The sequence below is a fragment of the Cricetulus griseus genome, chromosome 2 (assembly GCF_003668045.3).
Source record: "Cricetulus griseus strain 17A/GY chromosome 2, alternate assembly CriGri-PICRH-1.0, whole genome shotgun sequence".
In the NCBI taxonomy this organism is placed as follows: domain Eukaryota; kingdom Metazoa; phylum Chordata; class Mammalia; order Rodentia; family Cricetidae; genus Cricetulus; species Cricetulus griseus.
In genome coordinates, this window is record NC_048595.1 from 283280880 (window position 1) to 283303149 (window position 22270).

Below are 22270 nucleotides of genomic sequence, written 5' to 3' on the forward strand. Positions count from 1 at the left end.
CCATTTTTTTCTTTCACCCTTAAGTGTTTTAAGGAGTTGCAGTGGCATCTAGAGATGCTTATCTACAGGCCTTCAAGACTTACTAGATAAACCTCCGGGAGAGAACTCACAGCAAATGACAAGCCCTCTGAGACACGATCCACCCAAGTTCTTTCACAGCTTAATGCACTTGTTTCAGTACTAATGGAAAAAAAAACAGCACATGCCACTAAACTTATAACAATTTTATTCTTAACAAAACAAAGTTATATGTATATTTATTTTCTTTGGCATGTAAAAACAAATATTTACAGGTATAAAAACATTAAAACAGACCAGAAATAAACAAGACTTTACAACCGATACTTTGAACACTGAAAAAGGCTCACACTGATAAGACATTTAAATGGACAGACTCAAGTTGACATGAACACAACATACATTTGGTAAAGCATCACAGATGCTGCTAACTTCGAACCACATGTTTTAGACTCCATAGAATCACAGCTTCCACTTGCCATAAAATCCAATCAATCTTATTTTACCATCTAACTACAAATAGATATCCAGTTTCTCTTTTTCTTAAAAGATCTAAGTCTTTGCATTTATATGGACAAATTTAATTTCTTAACATTAAACTAATTGTTTTAAGAGGCTGCATGTCCTCTATTCACAAAGGGGCAAAAAGGCACCACACATTTTTACCTTCTGAAGTTAAAATCTAACATTTTTTAAAAAGTGGAAATTAAGATTACCCACAATTGATTTACTAAGGGTCACAATCTTTGTAAATTCTTTTTACTCTTTTTAGTTCCAGGCAACGGGCCTGTTGTTATTTTACAGCTGGCTTTTAGGAGCTTGCCATTCGAACAGTCTTTGGTGTTATTATGATAATCACACAGACACTTTGTACAATAGTCGAATCCACAGCTTTCCCGTTTGCAGGTAGCTCGCTCTAAATAGTGGTCATATTTTGCAGGGAAATTACACCGAATACAGGCTTTCAGGCTTTCATTGTTTTTTAATGTCTTGGCCACCTAGAAGAAAAAAATCCATACATGTATTTTATCGGACTAAATGAATTTTGATAACTAAACCAGGAAGGGCAGCTATGCCTCCAATATACAGATAAATATACACAGGAAACATTTTAGTATCTATCACCTGATGGCTCAGGGTTTTCATTATTTGTACAAGGGAGCAATAGAGGAAGCCATGCATTTCCAAAAGGACCTTGTGTCCTTATGACAGCAGTCACTACAAAATGTAGCGTGGAATATTCTGAGAAATTTCAAGGTCACTGAGAATGAACAAAGGGGACAGAAGATGTGACCTCAATAGCTGTGATTTAATTGAGTAGCAAGCACTAGATACCTTGGAGTGCCAAACTGAACTTTGAAGCCCTCCTTATGTTTATCAGTAAGTTGCCCCCATTCCTAATAATTACCAGTTTGACAGTTACCTCAAGGAACTCACTGTGCCGGCTGTAGGCAGAGCCTTTCTGATCACGCTGCCTGGGGAACTTGGCTTGAGCATCTTTTTTGGGAGGAGCCCAAGTCGATGACTTCTGAACAGAAGTTAGTGCAGTTCTGCCCACAACGTATCCTCTGGTTGAAGAGTGCAGTGACAACTTACTGCTTTCCTGATTGAAAGGGTTTAAGAGACTTTAAAATCCTTTTCTGTACTATTACATTTGCAGTTGTTAAAAGGATCACACAGGAATGCAGGTTTATAGAACAGTCCAGCAGAGCTATGCACACAAACATTCCAAAACAAACTCACTCATGTGTCAATCAGAAACCAAGATGCACCTACGAGGAATTCAAGGTGCCTTTAAACTAACCAAGACCAAAGCCCTGCCCACAGAACAAATGATCATTCTTCCCACTATCAATAGGTGGCAGTAGTCAGTTATCAATCACGCATTTAGTTTTTTTGAGAAGAGGTCAAGATATAGCTCAGGCTGTTCTCAAACTTCTCAACATGTCTAACTGTAAGACCTAAACTTCTAATCATATACTGATCACTGTCAGAAATAATATAATTACCAATTACTTCAGAAAATCCAATACTTCCTCTATACCAGCAGTTCTCAACCTGTGGGTTTCGACCCCTTGCAGGGTGGGGAGTGGGATTAAGTGACCGTTTCACTGGGGTTGCATAGCAGGTATTTGCATTCAGATTCATGGTCATAACAGTAGCAAAATTAGTTACGAAGTAGCAATGAAAATAATTTTATGGTTGGGGGTTACCACAGCATGAGGAACTGTATTCAAGGGTCGCAGCATTGGGAAGGTTGAGAACCCCTGCTCTATACTGTACAACTCTCCAGATGTTGATAACTCAGTTTTTCTTGTAACTGACAAAGTTAACACATACCACCCATCCCTGCAGTCCTCATTTTGAAATCTAAGCTTTTCCAGCTTAGAGGAAGTGTGACCCAAGTGTAATTTTTAAACTTGTTTAATTAAGAAGCCCTACACACTGCAAGCCTCTTATACCCCTTTCTTTCTCTCCAGCCCCCAGGAGAGTGGTGTAAGTCCTGGTGTAAGGGACTTAGAATTGTGTTTTGCTGTTGTTTATTTATTTATTTATTTTTTAAGTAGCCCCAGCTGTCCTTGAACTCAGAGACCCACCTGCCTCTGCCTCCCAAGTGCAAGGATTAAAGGCGTGTACTGCCACCACCACCCAGCTGTAAAATCTTTTTCTAAAGGAAAAAGAGCAAGGACACTTCAAGAAAACACTTATAAGAACTTACAAGGACTCTCTGCATTGCTTTGCTGTATAGCTGGAATGCTCTTTTATCGCTTTCTACTATCTTCTTCCAAATTTTGCTCACTTTAGACAAACTAGAAGCAAAGGAGACAAAGATGTTAAGATAAACCAAGAACATTAAGTCCAGTGCAAACTTCAATAACCCGACTAAACATTGAAATGCTCAGATGACCAAGCCTAGTTATTAGTCTCTAACCAAACTACCAAAGGGCCAAAAATGTAAAAATGTCAAGCTTCAGTTGTATCAATTTTTTTGAGTATCATCTGGAGAACCAATTTCATACAGGTACAGTGTGCACACCTCCATGTTAGCTATTTGATAGAAGGACTCTAGGCTACTTGTAACAGATTTTGAAAACCCGTTATAGTAATTGAAATGGCACACTCCACATGCTGATCCAGGTGTTTCAAAACAGAATGCATCCTAATAGGAAGACTACAAAATTCAAAGTGCCCAGACTAGATGCAGATCTCATTTTCCTTCTTTTCAAATGCCATCCATCAAACCCAAGGCAGCACTGTCAAGACTGCTTTACACTTGTCCATCCAAGCGGGCCCCGTTACCTAATACATGCAGTGTGCAACACACTCACTTTATTAAATCCATGTCGCCCAGCTTCGTCAAAATATTAGCTAAAAGGTGTTTGAATCCCCTACGGGAGAGCTCACTGAGGATATCGAGGTGCTCCAGACCCATTTTCTTGCCAATTATATTTTGTAGTCTAAAGTTTCCACTGGCGATAAATTCCTTCAGCATTTCTCGATCCACTTTAGGGTTTCGCTTGGAATTCTTCTTTAATGTTGAACAGACCACTCTTTCAAACTCCAAGAGAGGCAGCAGGTTTTTGTTGGGATACTGGTCTGAGCTCTGTGATGGCAGCAGGCAGGGCTGGGGACTGTTTCTGAAATTCTCCAGGATAAGGGTACTATCCTCCTGGTCACTTTGATGTGTAAATGACAAATAGCCACTGTCTTCATACAGTCTACTGGCCTCTAGCTCTTCTATTTCACTGGGACTATTGAGGATTTTCTGTACATGTTGATTTTCCTTGTTGTTATCATGTCCCACAGTTGGCGACTCAATGAAAGACAGCCTTTCCTGGTTTCTAAAGCAATCCTTACAGGAAGGCTCCAAACACACAGGATTGTAGGAACCTTGTCTCCCACTGTCCTCAGGTTTTACCACTTCCAGTTCAGAAAGGTCAGGGTTGCAATTAAAACACTTCATTTTAATGGAAAGAACAGGGCTTCCTTCTTTACAACCTATGAAAAGAATACAAGAAACAGTAAGAAACATGTTCCCCTATTCCTTGTTGGTGATTGAACCCAGGGTCCTTACATGACCAATAACAGAAATGAACACATTGCATTACCATGGTGCGCATGCCCGAATTAACGTGTATCAACCCCAAACTATTCACTACAACCCATGGATCTTTAGCTTTTTCCACCTGTTCCAGGGTACCACATTCATCCAGTTATCATTATTTGTAGTGGAACTAAATCCCCTCCCCCATTTTATTGTGTGGGCATGCATGTGTCACGATGCACATGTGGCCAGAGGACAACTCTAGGAGGTTGGCTTTCTTCTATTTGTGTGGGTTCTGGTGATTGGGCACAGGGGGCAAGCTGATAGGAAAGCACACAGACCTTCAGGTCTGACTATGCCAATTCCATTACACCTCAAAGTCAGTCCTCTGAACTGCGATTTCCCTAATGCATTTCCTCATTTGTCTGAGACAGGACTTGCAGGAACGAGAACACCGCACAGAGAACAGCTTTGGCTCAAACTGTTCTAATTTTGCCCTCATGAGCTTTTCCAGCAGCTGCCTTGGACTGTATTTCACATGCTGGCATAATTTCATTTTTTTAACCTCTTTCTTTCTTTCTTTTTTAACTTTTCCAGACTACAGGATTCTTTGCCGTTTTCTAAATTAAGCATCAGAAGGCAAAAACCTGGATTTATATGGTTAAGTCCATCTTGGGTCAAGAACTTTCCAGAGATCAAGCTAAGTGCTCCTAAACAAACACTTTGTATTCTGTTCATGTAATCGATCACACAAAGATATCACCTGATTCCATATCCCCCTATCAATCAATGTGGGGCACATGTCTAGTTTTGCCATTTCATTCATCTGCTACCCACTTAATCATAGATTAGGGGAAAGTTAGATATTAGGTGTGATCTTTTAGAGGTAGTCAGACCAAACCTTTGTATGTTTCTAAACAGAAATTTGGCCCCCAATTTGAAAAGGTCACAGGACATTGGCAATGGTGGATTGCAGGGAAGTATATGGAATCAAGCCTAGGTAGAAGTGTTTAGGACAGTCCCAATGGAACTGGGGTGTAAGACTGTAGAAGAAACTTAAGACAAGTGATGTGTATTGTTAAGTAGAATAAAAAAATACCCTGTGGTTTAAGACTCCAACAGTTAACATATGTACCATTTACTAAGGAGGAAAATGACAAAAAGACTAACTCTTAAAGCCTTAGTTTTCCCATCCACAAAATGGGGAAAACTGTATTAAACAAACCTAACCAACAGCATCTGTCACATCACACATTGCAAATCAAGATAAATTCCACACATGTACAAATTTAGGAAGCAAAAGTTTAAATGAAAACGATCTCTGCTGAATTTTCCCAACCAGCTTATTTTATTAGGATATTTTGGTTTTCCTTAAAAAAGGAGTCTACAGATAAGTCATATCACCACTCCTCTGTCCAGTCGCTGTGGTGGGGGAGGGGAGAGGTTTGATAGTTATAAAGTGCACCCAGTCTGACCTTTGATTCCACTTCGAAATACCGACTTTACATCCCGTATCAAACACTGTAATTAAAATTGGTGTTAAAGTCTTTCTAGTTCTTCCATATGTTAACTAAGTTTTAGTCTCAGCTTGATGAAAGGTGACCAAAAGCGTAATTCTCAAGAGAAAGCCTTTAAGCCTGCTTGGAAAAATATTGAAATGTACTAATTAATTTTAAAAAAGTTCTTTCAAAGTTGTAACAATTCGGGGAGGGGACTCAGAGGCAGCACATATCTCCTGTGAACGAAAATTATTCCCATTTCCGACTTTTAAGGAGCCTGCAGGACCTTTTACAAACACATGCCGCTTAGCTAGCAGTTTCTACCCCTCAAGACTTAATTCCCTTTCTGATGAAGATTATCAAAAAATTGCTTTTATCCTTTAGTTTCGAAAATTTCTACGGTAAGATGGGTGCATCTGGCTTTCATTTCGAGGCCAACAAAGACAGATTAAATATATATATATTCAACTAAGTTTGCTCAGCTCTCATCCAGGCTTTGAAAGAAGTGATCATTAATTAACTCTTCAATCCGGGGGTCCGGGGGCAACTCCTGTTCGATTCTCACCAACAACTTAACATTAAAGGCAAATTCATGTTTTCTTTCAGGGGGAGGGAGAACTTTCAGAACCCTCCCCTGAGGACTCTAGGCTTTGAGAGAAGAGGTAAAAATGGATAGAAAATAAATCTTTTTCCACTGAGTTTGATAGGGTGGGCAGAGGAGAGGAGGCTCTACATTTGGCGGGAGCAGGAAAGGAGCCCCTAGAAATGCTGAGGGGTGGGTGGTGGGAGATGCCCTGAGGGCGCGGTGCACGAGGGCGGGAGATAAGCAAGCGCGAGCGCAATCTCCCGCGCTCTCCGGCCAGAACGCTGAGGGAGAAAAAGTTTGGGAAACTGAGTTGGAATGCGAGGTAGCTTAACAACTGTGAAAAGGGGGTACAGGGGCTGTAGATGAGGTATCTGGCCAGCCTGGAAGCCCGAAGCCCTGTCACAGCTCGGGTTGGAGTGGGGGAGGGGAGGGAGCATTTGGCGCCCATGCAGGGGGTGGGGTGGAATCCCGCGCGCAGATGCCACCACCTGCACGTCCCCGGAGCGGGGTACCTGGATGGGATGGATGGTGGGACCCCGTGCCAGCCAGACTACATCTGCCCATCCTCTTCACCAGCCGACTCCCCTCCTCCCCGGGGCCTAGGAAGCCGCCTGAGGCCTGGGACCCCGCGATCTGCAGGCACCCAGTCATGAGGCTGCGGCCACCGAGTCGGGGATCCCTACCATACCCGCTTCACACTCACCGTCCGCGACCGTCCGCGCGCCGAGGCCGCAGGGGCAGGAGGACGGCCTGGGCAGACCGCTGCAAACGCGTCGGCTCATGCCGGAGAACGCGGGCCCCGGCGCAGGTGAAGTGGCGGCGACCACAGGAAAGAGACGACCGGCAGCTGCGCCGAGCTCCAGCTCTTAAAGGCGCGCCAGCTGGTACTTTTAAAATCTTTGAATTTGGTGCCCAAATCAGAACAGACCAATGGGGCGCGGCGCTCGCACTCGCGCGCCAATAGGCAGACGGCGTGAGGGGGACGCCCTCGATCGCCCAATAGGAGGCCGCGGGGGCGGAGCCGGCCATGGAGCCTGGGACCCTCCCACCCACCCGGATCCGCGCCTCCCCAAAGATGCAGAGGGTGTGGGCAAGGCCCCTGGGGGCGTGGCCTGTGAAGGCGGGGCGCCTGCGCAGACCCGCCACGCTGCCCTCCCCCCGCTGTCCCGCGAACCGGCCTCCCGGGAGTCCTCGTGTCCCGCGGACAGCTGCGACTTCTGCCTGAAGCTCTGTGATGGGCACAGGCGGGGACCATGTCTTCCCCCATTCTGTCCTAGGTGCGCCCTAGGTGAGCTGTCCGGTGAGCTGCAAACCCGCCACGCGAAGTGCAGACCTTCCGGGACAGGGACCCTTCCCCTCCGGCTCCGGACCCGCCTCTCTAGGATTTAGGCGCGCTCTACTCTCCCTCCTAAATTGGCTCCGCCCCTTGCCTGGAGCCTCGGCGCCTGCGCCCTGCGCTGCGGACTTGGCGGGTTGGCGCTTGCGCATTAGGGGCCTGGCGGTTCCCTCCGGGCGGGGCGGACGGGCGAGGCGGGACAGATGGCTGCGGGAGAACCGCCCTTGCCCTCGGGACAGCGCGCAGCCGGACCCCGGCGTCGCTTTGCTCTGCACCTCCGGGTGGCTGTGGGCGCGGCCTGATCTCCAGTCCGTGCCTCAGCATTCCTTTGGGTTTTCAACCGAAAAGAAATCTTAAGAATGCTAATTGGTATTTTCGCTTTTCCTTCCCTTCGCGGGAAACCACACCTGTTTCCCCCAAATCAGTCAATCTCCCCACTTTTGGGGCTGGAGGAGCCCTGGCTAGGTGGATATTTTTGTAGCAGGGGCGGGAGTGAATATATTATTATTAAGTCTGATGACAAGCAGTAATGCGCCACTAGTTTTGCTGGGTCTATGGCACACCCTGAGTTGATTTCTAAGTGGTGAATACACACCGGACTCGGTTTCAAAATATGGCGCCCTCTAAAGCTACAGGATGCTCTCTCCGAGAAAAGCCCACCCCCTCCTCCACTTGCATTTTCTCCTTGCTTTTCTGCGAGAGTATTTGACCTTCAGTTAACGTCCTATGCAGTCTGTGACAGCTCCAGTGTAAGGCGGGGCCAAGACTAGATTGAGTCATCCAAGTGCTGAGTGGATCCAGTTTTTTTTTTTTTTCTAAATTCTTTTAGTTTGTCCCTAGTTTTCTGGCATTTTCTCGTTTGAAAATGTTGTATAAAAGTAGTTACGGATGGTGTTGCTTACGAAAATCTTGGCAGCATTTTTCTGTTTTGTACCTGAGAATTGAGCCTCTAAGTATAAACGGCTGAAACTTCATAAATCTTTGAGAGTTTTTGTACTAATGAGAATGATATTGGCAATCAGATTTTCAGTAAATAAAAGTAGATACGAAATCGAGTGTTGAAAGAACTGTAAATAGAGGCAAGGATTGAGAATTTTGGTCAGTTAAGTTTGAGTCTTTGAACATCAAAGTGACCTTGCAAAGCAAAGTATAAAACGTGCCTGCAGCTCACCAAGCAAGGGGGTCAGAAAAGTGAGAAGTTAGATCTAGTGGCATCCTGTAGGTTTCCATGTGAAGTTGTACATTTCTTCTGATTACACTGCATAGGGCTTTTAGCTAATTTGCTGAATGAATATTTAAAATGCTTTCTGATCCCGTGTGGTGGCACACACCTTTAATCCCACCAATTGGGAGGCAGGAAATTGAGTTCCAGGACTGCCAGGGCTGCCCAAAGAAACCATCGTGAAAAACGAAAAAGAATTTTAAAATGCTGTACAAGGGAGATGGTTGTGTGAAATATACTACCTAATGGAGAAGAGGCAAATAACAGTGCAGGCCATTGGGGCATTGTGTGTAAATAATGAAGTTGGGTTTATAGGCAGTGGAAGCCTATCAGAATGCTGAGGAGGGACAAGGAAAGGACGGTATTAGCTTGCCTGTATTATTCTTAAACAATCTTAGCATGATTTTCACTTTATAATGATTGTGTTTAGAAGTCTACGTCAAATTCCCCTGTGGTTACTAGGGTTTCAGAGCCAGTCAAGAGGGCACAGACTTTTGACTCCTCCAGGGGAAGGGGGAGGAGTTCTTGAGGAACTAAGAAGGTGAAAAGCAAGAACAACCAGTTCCTGCAGATAAGACTAAAGGAGTTCAAGGCCAGGCAGTGGTGGTCCAGGCCTGTAATGGAAGCACTCTGCAGACAGAGGCAGGTGGACCCCTGTGAGTTCAAGGCCAGCCTGGTCTATAGAGCAAACAAAACAAATTTCCTGTTTCAAAAATGTTACAAAACTGACAACACAGTCATCTAGAGGAGGACATTTGCATCAACCATTCAAGGACTACTAATGACCCTTTCCCAAAAATAACCACTACTGCTGCTTTTTCAGAGAACCTGGGTTCGATTCCCAGCACCCTCTGGTAACTCACAACTATACAATCCCAGGGGATCAGATACCCTAATCTGGCATCCGTGGGTACTGCAGGCACATAGTATACAGACATACATGCATGGAAAAACGCCCACAAATATAAAAAGCAGATTTCAAGTGTTTTTAAAGGTAAAGTGCCTTTCACAAGACAGAGGGGTTTCTGTGCTAAATGCTGTAGGCAGCTTGAAAACCCTTGCCTGTCATTAATGGTTTTGTGCTACTCACTTTCCAATAGAGTGAGACACAAAAAAATCAGTGTTAACAGTATAAAATAAGTACACTGAAATTACAAGCTGAGTCCTGAGGGATATTAGGATATATATGTGTATACACACACATACACATATTATTGAATTAAGAGAAGCATATTATGTATGTTCCTAAAATCTTAGACTACTGCTGATTCTAGTAGATCTAGGAAGTGCCTCATAATTCCTTCATTATTTAGAGTCTCTTAAATCCTAGTAACAGTTTCGTGGAACAGTAATCCCTATTTCAATAGGAATTTTTGTGACAACAGTGCTGAGTCACAAGAAAAGGTATGGGTAGTTTAAAGTGGCCAAGCCTTAAGTGTTGATGTCCAAACAACTCACATAGTACGTAAATATCTAGTTTGATCTTCATAGGTGAAAATCCAGTGCAGTGTCTTAAAAATCAAGGTCAGGGATCTGATAAGGGCAGATCCACTGGATTATGCACATATTGGATCTTAAGTTTGATTAAGCCAGCTCTAACACATCTGGAGAAGTAGAGAAATCTCAACTATTAGTTCTAGGTATTTGGGGTTTATCATGAATTTTGTCATGTGATGATATATGCTTAAATAGTGCCAGTTTATATGTGTGTGAGTGAAATGTTTGCAATTTATTTCAGACACTAAATGAATGTAAACTCTATTGAAAATGGGCAGTGACTGTGGGTGTTTGACAGTTAAGACTTTAGCCCCATTAGGAAGGACTCTTAAAGCCTTAGTTGTGAAGCTGACATACTTAATATTAATGCATTGACAACACCTGGGTTTTGGAGGGGACACATTCACAAACTATTGCAGCCTGTGCCTTTCTTTGCTGCTAGTATGTGAAGCCTGTCAGAGGAAGGTGGTGGTGAAACGCAGTAAGCAGGACTGCCAGGACCTTTCATTTCTTCCACAGCACAGCCTCTAAGGGTACTCTTGGACACCATAATTTCAGTTTCAAAAATTTGGCTTGCTGTTACCAGTATATTTGGTAACACATTATTATTTTGGATCTTCTGAAGTTTTGGGTGGCACTGACTTTTTTTTGAACCAATATTTTTATTCTTTATATACAAAGGAAACATGCATGGAAAGTTACTTTGCTAAAATACAGGATTTTTTGTTTTTTCTTGACATCTTTTAGAAGTGACACAATTAAAAAAAATCTGGTTCTCCCATTTTTCTAGTATTTTTCTGACTTTGTTTTCCTTGTTTTATGCTTTTTCTCCCTGACTTTTCTACGCTTTCTCCCCCTCCATCAATTTTTTCCCAGATTTTTAAAATTAATTTATTTCTTACATTCCAGGCTCTCACATTTAAATTAGTGAAATATCAGTTGATCTAGATTGCCCTTTATGCTAGCTTGTTTACCCAACGAGGCTGAAGGTCTGAATAAAGAAAGCCCAACCTCCTCCAATGAAGTGGGAATTCCCCAGCAAACTCCCTTTGAAGTGAAGTGAACCATCATCTCTCCTTGGCTTCCACCTAGCTGATTCACAGGGAAGATATTGGACATACAGTGCTCTTTGTAGGGCCATCCTATAGTAAATCTGTGTGGATACATCCTACCAGTTCTGCTTCTCTGGGGAACTCATATAGGAGCCCACTAAGGCTTATTATCCAGTAAATTTTGTTCACACTTTAACAGGAGACTTTTTGCTTACCATGCCCCATGGGCTTGAGGTTCTCTGTTTGCAAGGCCCATGCTACCAGCTGCAGGGAACCTAGGAACCCCTCCACCACTGAGTGGGCTATGCCATGCCCTGAAACAGGCCTGACTATTGTGTGGAAGGGAGCACCTTGTAAGGGTGTGCTTTCACTAAGAACTTCGTGTAGGCCACTCTCTCTCAGTCCTGCTGTACCTGACTTCACTTGTTAATTCCACTGTCAGATGCTGTTTCTTTATAGCACATTAACATAGATATTTCTGCTTAGTATTTGAAATTTTTGATCACTTACTAAATATTTCGCGTAAGAACAATTGTCTTCCTTTGTGTCTAATTTTTTTTATAAAGAAGAGTCCAAGAAACTGTTAACTCCTATTTCTCAAGACAATACCAGTTAAGTCTGTGCACGCAATGGATTTGCTTGAGGATTTTCCTAGTCTATGTAGAAAGAGCTTTATGCAGCACTTAGTCTTTTCTGGAAACCATTTCCACTAGAGACTCATAATCCGCATAGTCCTTCAGTGACTGTATCATGTCATCCAGTAGACAGTCTCCTTGCATGAAGTTCTCAAGGTCATGTAGTGACTTGTTTATTCTGTGGTCTGTGACCCTGTTCTGTGGAAAGTTGTATGTCCTTATTTTCTCTGATCTTCCTTTAGTTCCAACCTAAAGAAACAGATATGAGATGCATTAGGACCCAGGAACCCTACAGCAATGCAAGAACCAAGTCTGTAAGTCCTGACTACTCCCAGATGACAGGGAGGAATGGTACAGAGAAAAGAAGGTAGACTTTAAAGTCAGATTCAGTACTGCGACCTGCCTCTGCCCTTCAATACTCTATGGCTTAAGTCTAAACTTTAATTTCCCATCAGCGAAATACTGATGACACAATTACAGAGTCTGGCAAATTTAAACAGTAGAAACAGCATATTTATGTGGATATGTATGTATCTCTGGGAATTCCTGTCATCCAGGAGTGGTGACAGGGTGATGGGTGGTCATAATAAAGAAGTCATGGAAGGACTATGTACGGTGTGTTCCCAGTATTCTTGCCTCCATTAGTTCAAAGGATTAAAAGCTGAGCATGGACATGGTACATGCTGACAAATCTGAGAAAAATCTCAAGAATTGTCAGAAACAAATAGAAAACAGGATAAAGCTGGACATAGATAGTTACTGCCCTTGTAATAAAAACAGGAATAGTTATAACATAAAAACCACAGTACCCATAAATATTTTGTTTTTGTGTTTCTTAAATTCATTTTTACCTGGATCTTTCTAGCGTTGTATCTTTTGGTAGTTTCTTCTTCTAGATGCATGCTGTATAGCCTTGCACGTAACTTTTTCATAGCCAGCTCCCTATTCTTCAGCTGAGATCTCTCTTGCTGGCATTCAGAAACAACACCTGAATCATGTTATAAGAATTACAGAAGGGTAAGACAAAAATCTTTATTATCAAAGACTAGTCATTTCCTTTCTTATTCCTTTTATGAGATAAGTCAAGACTCTAACAGAAGACTTTATTTTTTTTTTATTTTTTTTAAAGACTTTATTTATTTATTATGTATACAACATTCTGCTTCCATGTATATCTGCACACCAGAAGAGGGCACCAGATCTCATTACAGATGGTTGTGAGCCACCATGTGGTTGCTGGGAATCAAACTCAGGACCTCTGGAAGAGCAGTCAGTACTCTTAACCTTTGAGCCATCTCGACAGCCCCCAGAAGGCTTTATTTTTAATACAGACTTTTTTTCACATCTTTGGTTAGCTATCAAAATCTTTAAAAAGTGCTACAAAAGTGAACATATATAGAAGTACAAATCCTAGTATTAGTGTTAATAGAATATAGTTTATTTCCTTTTTTTACCTATTTCTATTTATAATCCCCACTTACCACCTCAGAAATTTAACCATTTTCTGTAGTTAAAAGGACAAAATCCTACCTGCCCACCAGTCTCCTTAACTACTGGTTAACAGGAACTATGACATTTTGTTCTAGTTAAAGGAAGCCTGAAGCATATAAAGCAGATATCCTTGTCACTCACAAGCCACTCCAGTACTGTAGTAATACTTGACAGCATGGTTCTACTAGGCAGTGTACAATCCTTTGCCCAATTATCTAGATTCAAATTGCCTTGGACTTTACAGCCTCAATGGCAAGATGCTCTTGAAACTGCATCTAAACCTGCATACATGTATCGTATTTCTGTGTAGGAAGTTCAATATTTTTATTGTCTCCAGGGTCCTTGTTACTATCTTAACCCTAAGCTAATGATTTAGAACATTTTCTGATAAATAATTCAGGTGATTATCTCACTGAGGTTTCTTTGGAAATAGTGAAATCTACTAAGTATATATTTCAAAACCCAATTGGCAGGTGGCAGGACTCTGTTCTCTTCATGGTAACTACATGGCAACTCCTGTGCTTGCCCTCCCTCTTCTTGGCTTTGTCATTGTCCTACATGGCATCAGCTACAGGACCTACAGAATCAAGTGACTGGTTAAGAGCCCATAATGGTTTCCTTTCTTTTGGTAGCTAAAGGTCTGCTTCAGTGGGAAATCAGTCAGTCCCCCAGAAACTGATCTTGCTTCAGAGTCTCATGTTGACAAGCTCCGTACATACCTGTAGGAAGATGAACGATCCGAACAGCACTGTCTGTGGTATTTACATGCTGCCCTCCAGCTCCACTTGCTCTCTTAGTATCAATTCTCAAATCTTTAGGATTAATCACCAGTTTAATCTATATATACAAAGAAAAGTTGGAACTTAAAAAACAATTGCATGTACCAACTGTCTTCAGATGAAACCTACACAATGTAAATACATGCCATACATAGAATTCTCATACAATTTAAAACGGTTTAAGAATAGACAGTAGTTAGGATATTATTTTAATTTTTTTCTTTTTTAAGTGAATAGGGAACAAAAGCAACAGTCCCTGATCTCAAAAGTTGAGCTTCTTGCCTCACAAATGATAAACTGGGGACAGTTAAATATAAGAAATTGGGGCTGAAGAGATGGCGAAGAGGATGTGCTGCCCTCACAGAGGACCTGAATCTGGTCAATGCATCAGGTGGCGCCCAGCCTCCTTCAACTTCAGCTCTGGGGGATCCCTGCCCTCCTCTGGCCTCTGGTCTCCATGGGCCACATATACACACACATCATCACAATTGTTTTTAAAAGGTAGAAAATGTAGAATTTTGTTGAATTAAAAAAATCTAGCAGATGAAACAAAAAAAATAACAGTTTGACAACATGAAACAGTTTTAGGGAGAGAGGAGATATGGTTTTTAAAATATTATGAATATAATTTGAAGGTAAAGATCATGAAGCTCAGGGTCTGCATGCACTCCATGAACACTGGACTCAAACAGAATGCTGCCCCATCCCAGAGACACCATCAGAAGCACCATGTTTCAACATGTCTGCTTGGGAACAACTAGAGACTGCTCTGTGGCATGTCAATCATCTTGCAGTAAGAAAACCACTCAGAGTGGATAGAAGAGCTAGTTGGGACCTCGCCCTCACTCCCGTGTCCTGGAAGTTATCAGGACTCCTGACACTCACTCTGTTGCCTGTCCTCTGCTCCTCTGTTCCCCATCAGGCTTCTCACAGATATTAAAAGCACGAATGAAAGCCTTTCAACTCTAGTATACATCTAAATAGTACTTTTTCGTAAAACAGTAGGTAGAAACCCTCAACTCATTCATATTCCATTTTTTAAGTGAATTAACTTGTCACTTTCAGCAGAAGAGAAATTAACAGGTCTTATTTTTTGGAGGGGGTGTTGAGACAGGGTTTCTCTGTGGCTTTGGAGGCTGTCCTGGAACTTGCTCTTGTAGACCAGGCTGGTCTCGAACTCACAGAGATCTACCTGCCTCTGCTTCCCCAGTGCGGGGATTAAAGGCAACGGGTCTTTTTCTCACAGACTGAGAACTTGCTTTGTGAGGTAAGACACACTCTTAGGTCCCTTCTAACACAGCTGGTCAGAAAGTAGCAACTGTACTAAGTGACTAGCCCTTTACTGATGGCATCTGGATAGCCCACCCTGCAATGCAAAGTGAGGCAGGCAACCAGTTCAAAAGTTAGTAGGGCCTGACCCATGAGGGAGGCTTTCAACGCCCTTTACTGCTGGCTTCAAAATCCAGTGTAAACCTGGACAGTCTATAAACATTTCCATTCTTATCATCTGTGTAAAATTACATTTCTTATTTATTTATTTATTGTTTGTTTGTTTGTTTGTTTTTCAAGACAGGGTTTCTCTGTATTGTTTTGGAGCCTATACTGGAACTCGATCTGTAGACCAAGCTGGCCTCAAACTCACAGAGATCTGTCTGCCTCTACCTCCCTCCCAAGTGCAGTGACTAAAGGCTAAAGGCGTGCGGCATAAAACTCAAACTACGAAAGGAAAATCCACATGATAAGGTTACAGTTGCTGGAGAGTGGCCCTGTGCTAGCTCCATTACTATGCTTTACCTCAGTGGGCTGCGGCAGAACTGCCACTGTCATGGTGCTAGTGTGGATACGGCCTTGCTTCTCTGTCTTCGGCACTCTCTGTACTCTATGTACACCTCCTTCAAATTTCATGAGTTTATATGCTTCTGGACCTCCAATGCTAGCTGAGGCATGCCTCAGGCCACCTTGAAAACATTGAGAGAAATGAATTCTTTTCACCATTCTGCCATGCATAGACAATTGACCATCTCATGCTTTTTCATAAAATACAGTTAAGAGAGCCAGAAAATAACTGAAAGTATAGAGTACAAGCACACTGCAAAACTTTAGCATGTCTTTGATATCCAGGGTTTCAATACATAATTTTTAACTTTTTAAAAGATTTAATTTTATGTCTGAGTGTTTTATAACTCTGCACATGTGTAACACATGTGTGCCAGGTGCACGTGGAGTCAGAAAGCAGCATCAGACCCATTGGAATGGATTTATGGGTGGTTGTGAGCTACCATGTTCGTGCTGGGAACTAAACAGAAGTCCCCTGCAAGAGCAGCAAGTGCTCTTAACCACTGAGCCAGCTCTCCAACATCTTAATATATAAGCTTTTGTGTTCAGTTACTCAATTACAGTACTGATTGGATTCACATCAGTAACAGCTAAAAGACAATGGTTTTGGTTTATTCTTGAGACAGTTTCTCCTGTAGCCCAGGCTAGTCCTGAAGTAATTCTCTTGCCTCAGCCTCTTGTGTGCTAGGATTACAGATGTGAGCCCAGAGTATCCTAACACCACTTTTCAAAGCTGCAAGTGATTATCATGGAATGGCTTTCCATCATATTTTACAGGAAATTTCAAGATTATATTTTTATTTAAAATCATTAGGTAAATAACGAGCACATAACTACTTAGTCCTTACAAATAAGTTCTGATCAGCATCTTGCCAATCCTTTCCCAGGACATACTGTAGCTAAATGGATGCTTTACAGAAACAAATCAATCCACTTTCAACTGTGCTGTTTAGACTCATCTAAGAAGCAGCTTCAACTGTGCTAATCGGTTTTCTTGCATGGTCTGTGTTTCAGTTCCTGCTTTCCCATTCCAGCCTGGAGTTCCTGCCCTGACTTCCCTTCATGGTATGTAAACTGAAGGATGAAACAAACTCTTTCTTCCCCAAGTTGCTTTTGGTCATGAAGGTTATCACGCAAGAGAAACTAACTAAGAGACTGACCTAGTTCACTTGGGAAATATTCCAGTGTTTCAAAATGCCATCTTCTAAATGCAGCATACTGCTGGTACATGTCAAACATCTCAGAAGTGAAAAGCATGGCTTCCTGACCACCCACACCCGCAGTCACCTCCAGGATCAAGTCACTCTCATCTGTTTCTTCTGAAGGAACCAAAAGTGAGATGATCTGTAAATACAAAGACAGCACCTTCCTGAAACTAAGAACTATTCAACCTAATGCCCAAAGCTACAAAATTAGAGAATTTAGATATGTAACCTACATCATTTAATATTACTCTTCAATATAGTTTGCTCATCTTGCTAATTAAAAATGTATAATGCAAACTTCCATTAAGGTATTAATTTTCAGTTGCATTTTAAATATTACAAAATACATCTACTTTTGATGGGTTTGTTCTTATTTCTTCTTGGAATTCTTTCTTTTGTGTTTTGGATGATCTTGCCTCCAACACTTCAGTGCTGGCAATAAAGATGTACACCACCACACCAGATTTTATGTGGTGCTGGGACTGAACTCAGGGCCTCATGATGCTGGACAAACCCTCTAATAACTAAGCCACACTTTGGGAATCCTATATGCTTTCCATCAATTCCCTGTTCAGGTAGTTTAGAATTAAATGCTAGGAGCAGGGATTAAATTAAATACCACATGTAGAATGCAAAAGAAATTATCCTCTCTTGAAATACAAGACTAATATGGAGCCAGGTGTTGGTGGCGCAGCCTTTAATCCCAGCACTTGGGAGGCAGAGGCAGGTGGATCTCTGTGAGTTCAAGGCCAGCCTGGTTCCAGAGCAAATGCCAGGATAGGCTCCAAAGCTACACAGAGAAACCCTGTCTCGAAAAACAAAAACAAAAACAAAAACAAACAAACAAACAAAGACTAATATGGAAGGAAAACAGGGTTCCTCATATTGCATTTGTCAGTTAAGCTTCTTTAACATGGGAAAGAATACTTGACTTTAGATGTTTAGGACTGGCACTCCATCAGTGCCAATATAAAAGCCATTTTCTTGCCCCTGGGAAGTTCAATTTGCCATCATTCTATAATCTTTCCTTTCTACTATCTATCTACAGTGAAAAAGAAAAAAGATTTGTCTTGTCCTTTTGCCATCCCAGTGAGAGCTGCATAGTACACAATTGTTGCAGCATGAAAAACCTAGAAGACAGGAAGCATATCTTTCTCTGTTTTAAAATTTCCTTTAACACTGGTAAACCCTTCATGGAGTGTGCATACTAGAGAAACATCACACTGTAGGCCTCCAATAGATAAAAGTTTGTCATTTATACCCCAGTAAGACAGACAATAGCTAAAAAAAAAAAAAAAAAAGTCTATAGAGTTGGAGAGATGGTTGAGTCAGTGGTTAAGAACAATGACTACTTTTCTAGACAACCTGGGTTCAGTTCCAGGACCTACTACTTTATCAGGCAACTTACAACCTTTGTACCTCCATTTCCAAGGGACGTGATACCTTCCTCTGGCCTCCAATAACATCAGGCAGGTTTGTGGTGCACAAACACACACATTAGCAGGCAAATATTCACATGAAAATAAAGAAAAAAACAGTAACAAAAGTTCTATCTAAATAGTAACGGGCCATTTCTCTGGACTCTTTATAAACTTGTAGTGAAATGCATAAGGAGTAGTGGCATAGGTGCTTTACTCTTTTGTGTACATACCATACCTGATGCTTCAGCTGAGTTATTTCTTTTTGACACAAAGCTATTTCACTCTCTGCAAGTTTCTTTAAATCTTCATTCTCATCTAGGATAAAGAGCAGCAATTAAGTTTGTCTTAATTAGTGTTGAATTCACTTCCACACAAGCCATAATAATAGACTTTATGAGAAAAAAAATTTAAGGGCTGGAGAAAAGGATCAGCAATGAAGAGCTCTTGCTACTTTTGCAGAGAACCTAAATTCAGTTCCCAGCATCCACATGTTGGTTCACAACCATCACTAATTCTAGTTCCAAGGGAACAGATAGCTGTAAGCTGCTTCATAGGTGCAGGGAACAAAATCTGGGTCTTCTTCAAGGGCAGCAAGTGCTCTTCACAGTTGTGCTTTCTCTCCAGCCCCAATAAGTAAACTCAATTTACCAGGCTAGACTTTACAATACCAAAAGGATATACATTTAACTAGTTAGAATGCCCAGGCAAGGCACAAGAGGTTTTAGCAGCTAAGCCAAAATTGAAAGCTGTAAGTCTAAAGTTAGTCTTGATGAATGTTTCCTTCAGATAAAATAATCCTACGGGAACATGTGCCGGAGTCTGCCCAATGCTTACATAATATTCCTCTCATTTCTGTTTTTATGATTGTTTTATCTTTGAGTTCTCACTTTTGACTTACAGATCTACTTTCTCAGTTCTATGGACATGTGCATCTTAGGGAAGGGGATTACAAACTGTTTTCTCTCTGAAACACCTTTTAGTATCTACCCCGCCCTAACTATTCAGGCTCACCAGCTTTCTCCTATGCCGTAGTTCTTCTAGACCAATATGGAATTCTGTACCAGTATCCTTATAGGTTTATTTTTACTACCCAAATATTCATTCAACGGCAAAGCTCTTCCCTCCCCCAACAAAACTCAACTTTTTTTTTTTATCTCTATCTTAAAAACAGAACTCATTCTGATGATGGAAGCTGCCCTCCCTTTGTAATTCCATCCTACTATTTTTATGATATAATCACCAAATCTTGTTTCTTAGTATCTTGCAGGTCAGCTCCGCGCCCGCTTACCACTATCTCTGCTTTGGATAGCAAACAGCTTCCTCCTCACTCAGTTTTTTCTCCACACGAGCTTCGCGGTGGACTTTCCCTAGAGAAGGCCACTTCTTTGCCTAAAATGTAAGACACTGCCCATGATGTACACGCTTCATGTTTCTTTTCCGTGGCCATCTCACATACCTAGGTATTCGAAGCTTACTTGTCAGGTGACACCTTTATCTACAGCGATCACATCAGCCTTCTATTCACTTCTCTTAAACCACCTAAGCACCTCTTTCTTGCCTTCAGAGATCCACTTAAACGCTACTTTCTGCTTTTCAGCACGCCTCTTTATTAAAGTCCTTACTTTTTTATTACCATTTTCGTGTGTGTGTGTGTGTGTGTGTGTGTGTGTGTGTATGCACATTTGCATATGTGTGCGCGCACACATGAATGTGGAGCCCCGGGGTTGAAGTCAGGAATCAACCTCAATCCCGTCTTCCCACTTTATTCAATGAGACAGGGTCTCTAAATCAAGCCTAGAGTTCCCAAGTGTGACCTACTGGGCAGACATCCCTGGAGACTTCAGTGATGCAAATACTCCAGTTTCCGACTAAGCCTCGAAGGCAGCAAAACCGCGAGGGAAACGTGCTGAGAACTCGGTTCCAGGTCTAGGACTCTAACTATACAGTGCATTACACCTCACACTGCAACCGGTCAATACCATAAAGTCACCGGACTGCAGAGCCATCGCAGGGTCTACTTCGTCTTTCCTGAGCATTTGAGCTGCCAGGAGAGTAGGGTAGGCAACCAACAACCAACAACTTCAGTTACTTCTGAGGACTGACGGGCAGACCGTGTCAAGGGAGACCTGCAGAGCCTGCGGGAGGATATTGGAACACTAGTGACGAGCTCGGGAACGCAGATGGCTTCCGAACCCGCTGCAGTGGGTGGCTTACCGTGCAGCAAGGACTCGGTGTCCCGCAACTCCCTCTCCTTCTCGCTGAGCAGCCGGGCAGCCGCCGCCAGCTGATTCCCCCCGGCGTCCAGACTCGCGGCCTCCGAGCCTGCACGGCGCTCCAGGAAGGCCCTTAGGGGCCCTTCGCGGGCGAAGAGCTCCTCGGGCGGCGACGTAGTGCGGCTGAGGCCGCGGAGGGCCCACAGGCGTCGGGCACCGCTCAGGAACCCGCTCCGCATCGTGGCCGATCACCCACGGCAACCGAAACAACGCAAGGCTACACCGAGGACACGGATCCCCGTCCTCAAGGCCGGTTTTTAAAAGCTCTGCCGGAAATGTTAAGAGAGAACTTCCGGCAAAGCGTGGGAAAGCCGCAAGGTTAGCAAAAGTCTAACGGTAGGGGGGCGGGGCGATCAAAAGCTTTTGCCCCGCCTCCAAGGGGGAAGCTCCGATGCCTTGGCCCAGCCTCCGGGGAAGTGGGGCAGTTCCAGTGCCTGGGACCCGCCTCCAAGGGGGAAGCTCCGACGCCTCGGCCGCACCTCCGGGAGGTGGGGGGATCTCCGCTTCCTCAGCCCGGCCTCCAAGGGGAGGCTCCGACGCCTCGGTCCAGCCTCCAGGGGTGGAGCTCCAATGCATCTCCTTCTCCGGGACAGGGGAGCACCAAGGGCTCGGCACCACCTCCGCGGGGGAAGCTCCGAAGCCTCGGCCCCGCCTGCAAGGGGGAAGCTCAGATGCCCCAGCCTGGTCTCCATCTTCGAAGGGTAGGAGGGGAGCGCCAAGGTCTCGGCCCCTCCTCAAGCGGGGGAGCTCCAAGGCCTCAGTCCAGTTTCTATGTGCGGAGAAGCGCCGCCTCTCGACTCGACCTCCAGGGGAAGAGCTCCGCTACCTAGGCAGATCTCAGGGAGGCGGGGGTTCCTCCAACGCCTCGGCCCCGCCTCCGGGGAGGAGCTACAACGCCTTGGTCCCACCTCCGGGTGTGGGGGGGCTCCAAATCGTCAGCTCCGCCCACAGGCGGAATTCAGATGCCTAGGCCCCGCCTCCACTAGGAGCTCAGGCCTGGGCCCCGCCTCCGGGGGGGGGCGAGGAACGCCAAAGCCTCAGCTCCGCCCATAGGCGGAGCTCAGCGCCTGTCCCCGTCTCCAGGCGTGGCTCTGAGACCCTGGCCCCGCCTCCAAGCCAATATGAGAGTCTTGACGCCGATTCCGGGCTGAGCTTGGACGCACCCCCAGGCCAAAGAAATCTTCTAAAACTTTCCTCCCTTTTGTTCTGGAGTTGTTACTCACAGTGGGAATACTCGCTTAGCTTGCTCAAGGCCCAGTCTCCAGCTCTGCAATGAAAAATATCAAAGGTCTGCCCCTAGTATTAATCCCATCCTCTTAACTGCTAACTGATGCATTTGCAGCTTCAAAGTCGGTCTTGGGAAATCAGGGCTTGA

The 22270-nt window shown here is 43.6% G+C and overlaps 2 protein-coding genes and 1 long non-coding RNA gene across 3 annotated transcripts; 1 reads left to right on the top strand and 2 right to left on the bottom strand.

The window, feature by feature from the left end:
- Positions 1 to 209: 209 nt before the first annotated feature.
- Positions 210 to 7176, bottom strand: Fbxo5 (F-box protein 5). Its single transcript, XM_027401026.2, has 5 exons — positions 6852 to 7176; positions 3348 to 4017; positions 2738 to 2828; positions 1442 to 1621; positions 210 to 1016 (listed from the first exon to the last, which is right to left on the bottom strand). The coding sequence occupies exons 1-5, from the start codon at positions 6928 to 6930 to the stop codon at positions 756 to 758; spliced, it is 1281 nt and encodes a 426-aa protein (XP_027256827.1). The 5' UTR covers positions 6931 to 7176; the 3' UTR covers positions 210 to 755.
- Positions 7177 to 7288: 112 nt separating this feature from the next.
- LOC118238370 lies at positions 7289 to 17502 on the top strand. The gene is made up of 2 exons (XR_004768475.1): positions 7289 to 7448; positions 17011 to 17502. It is a non-coding gene; the product is annotated as an uncharacterized LOC118238370 (long non-coding RNA).
- Positions 11793 to 21628, bottom strand: Mtrf1l (mitochondrial translational release factor 1 like). Its single transcript, XM_027401027.2, has 7 exons — positions 20837 to 21628; positions 18858 to 18937; positions 17157 to 17340; positions 15955 to 16118; positions 14101 to 14218; positions 12742 to 12878; positions 11793 to 12139 (listed from the first exon to the last, which is right to left on the bottom strand). Exons 1-7 carry the CDS (start codon positions 21072 to 21074, stop codon positions 11939 to 11941), a joined length of 1122 nt encoding a protein of 373 aa, XP_027256828.1. The 5' UTR covers positions 21075 to 21628; the 3' UTR covers positions 11793 to 11938.
- Between the last annotated feature and the right edge of the window lie 642 nt (positions 21629 to 22270).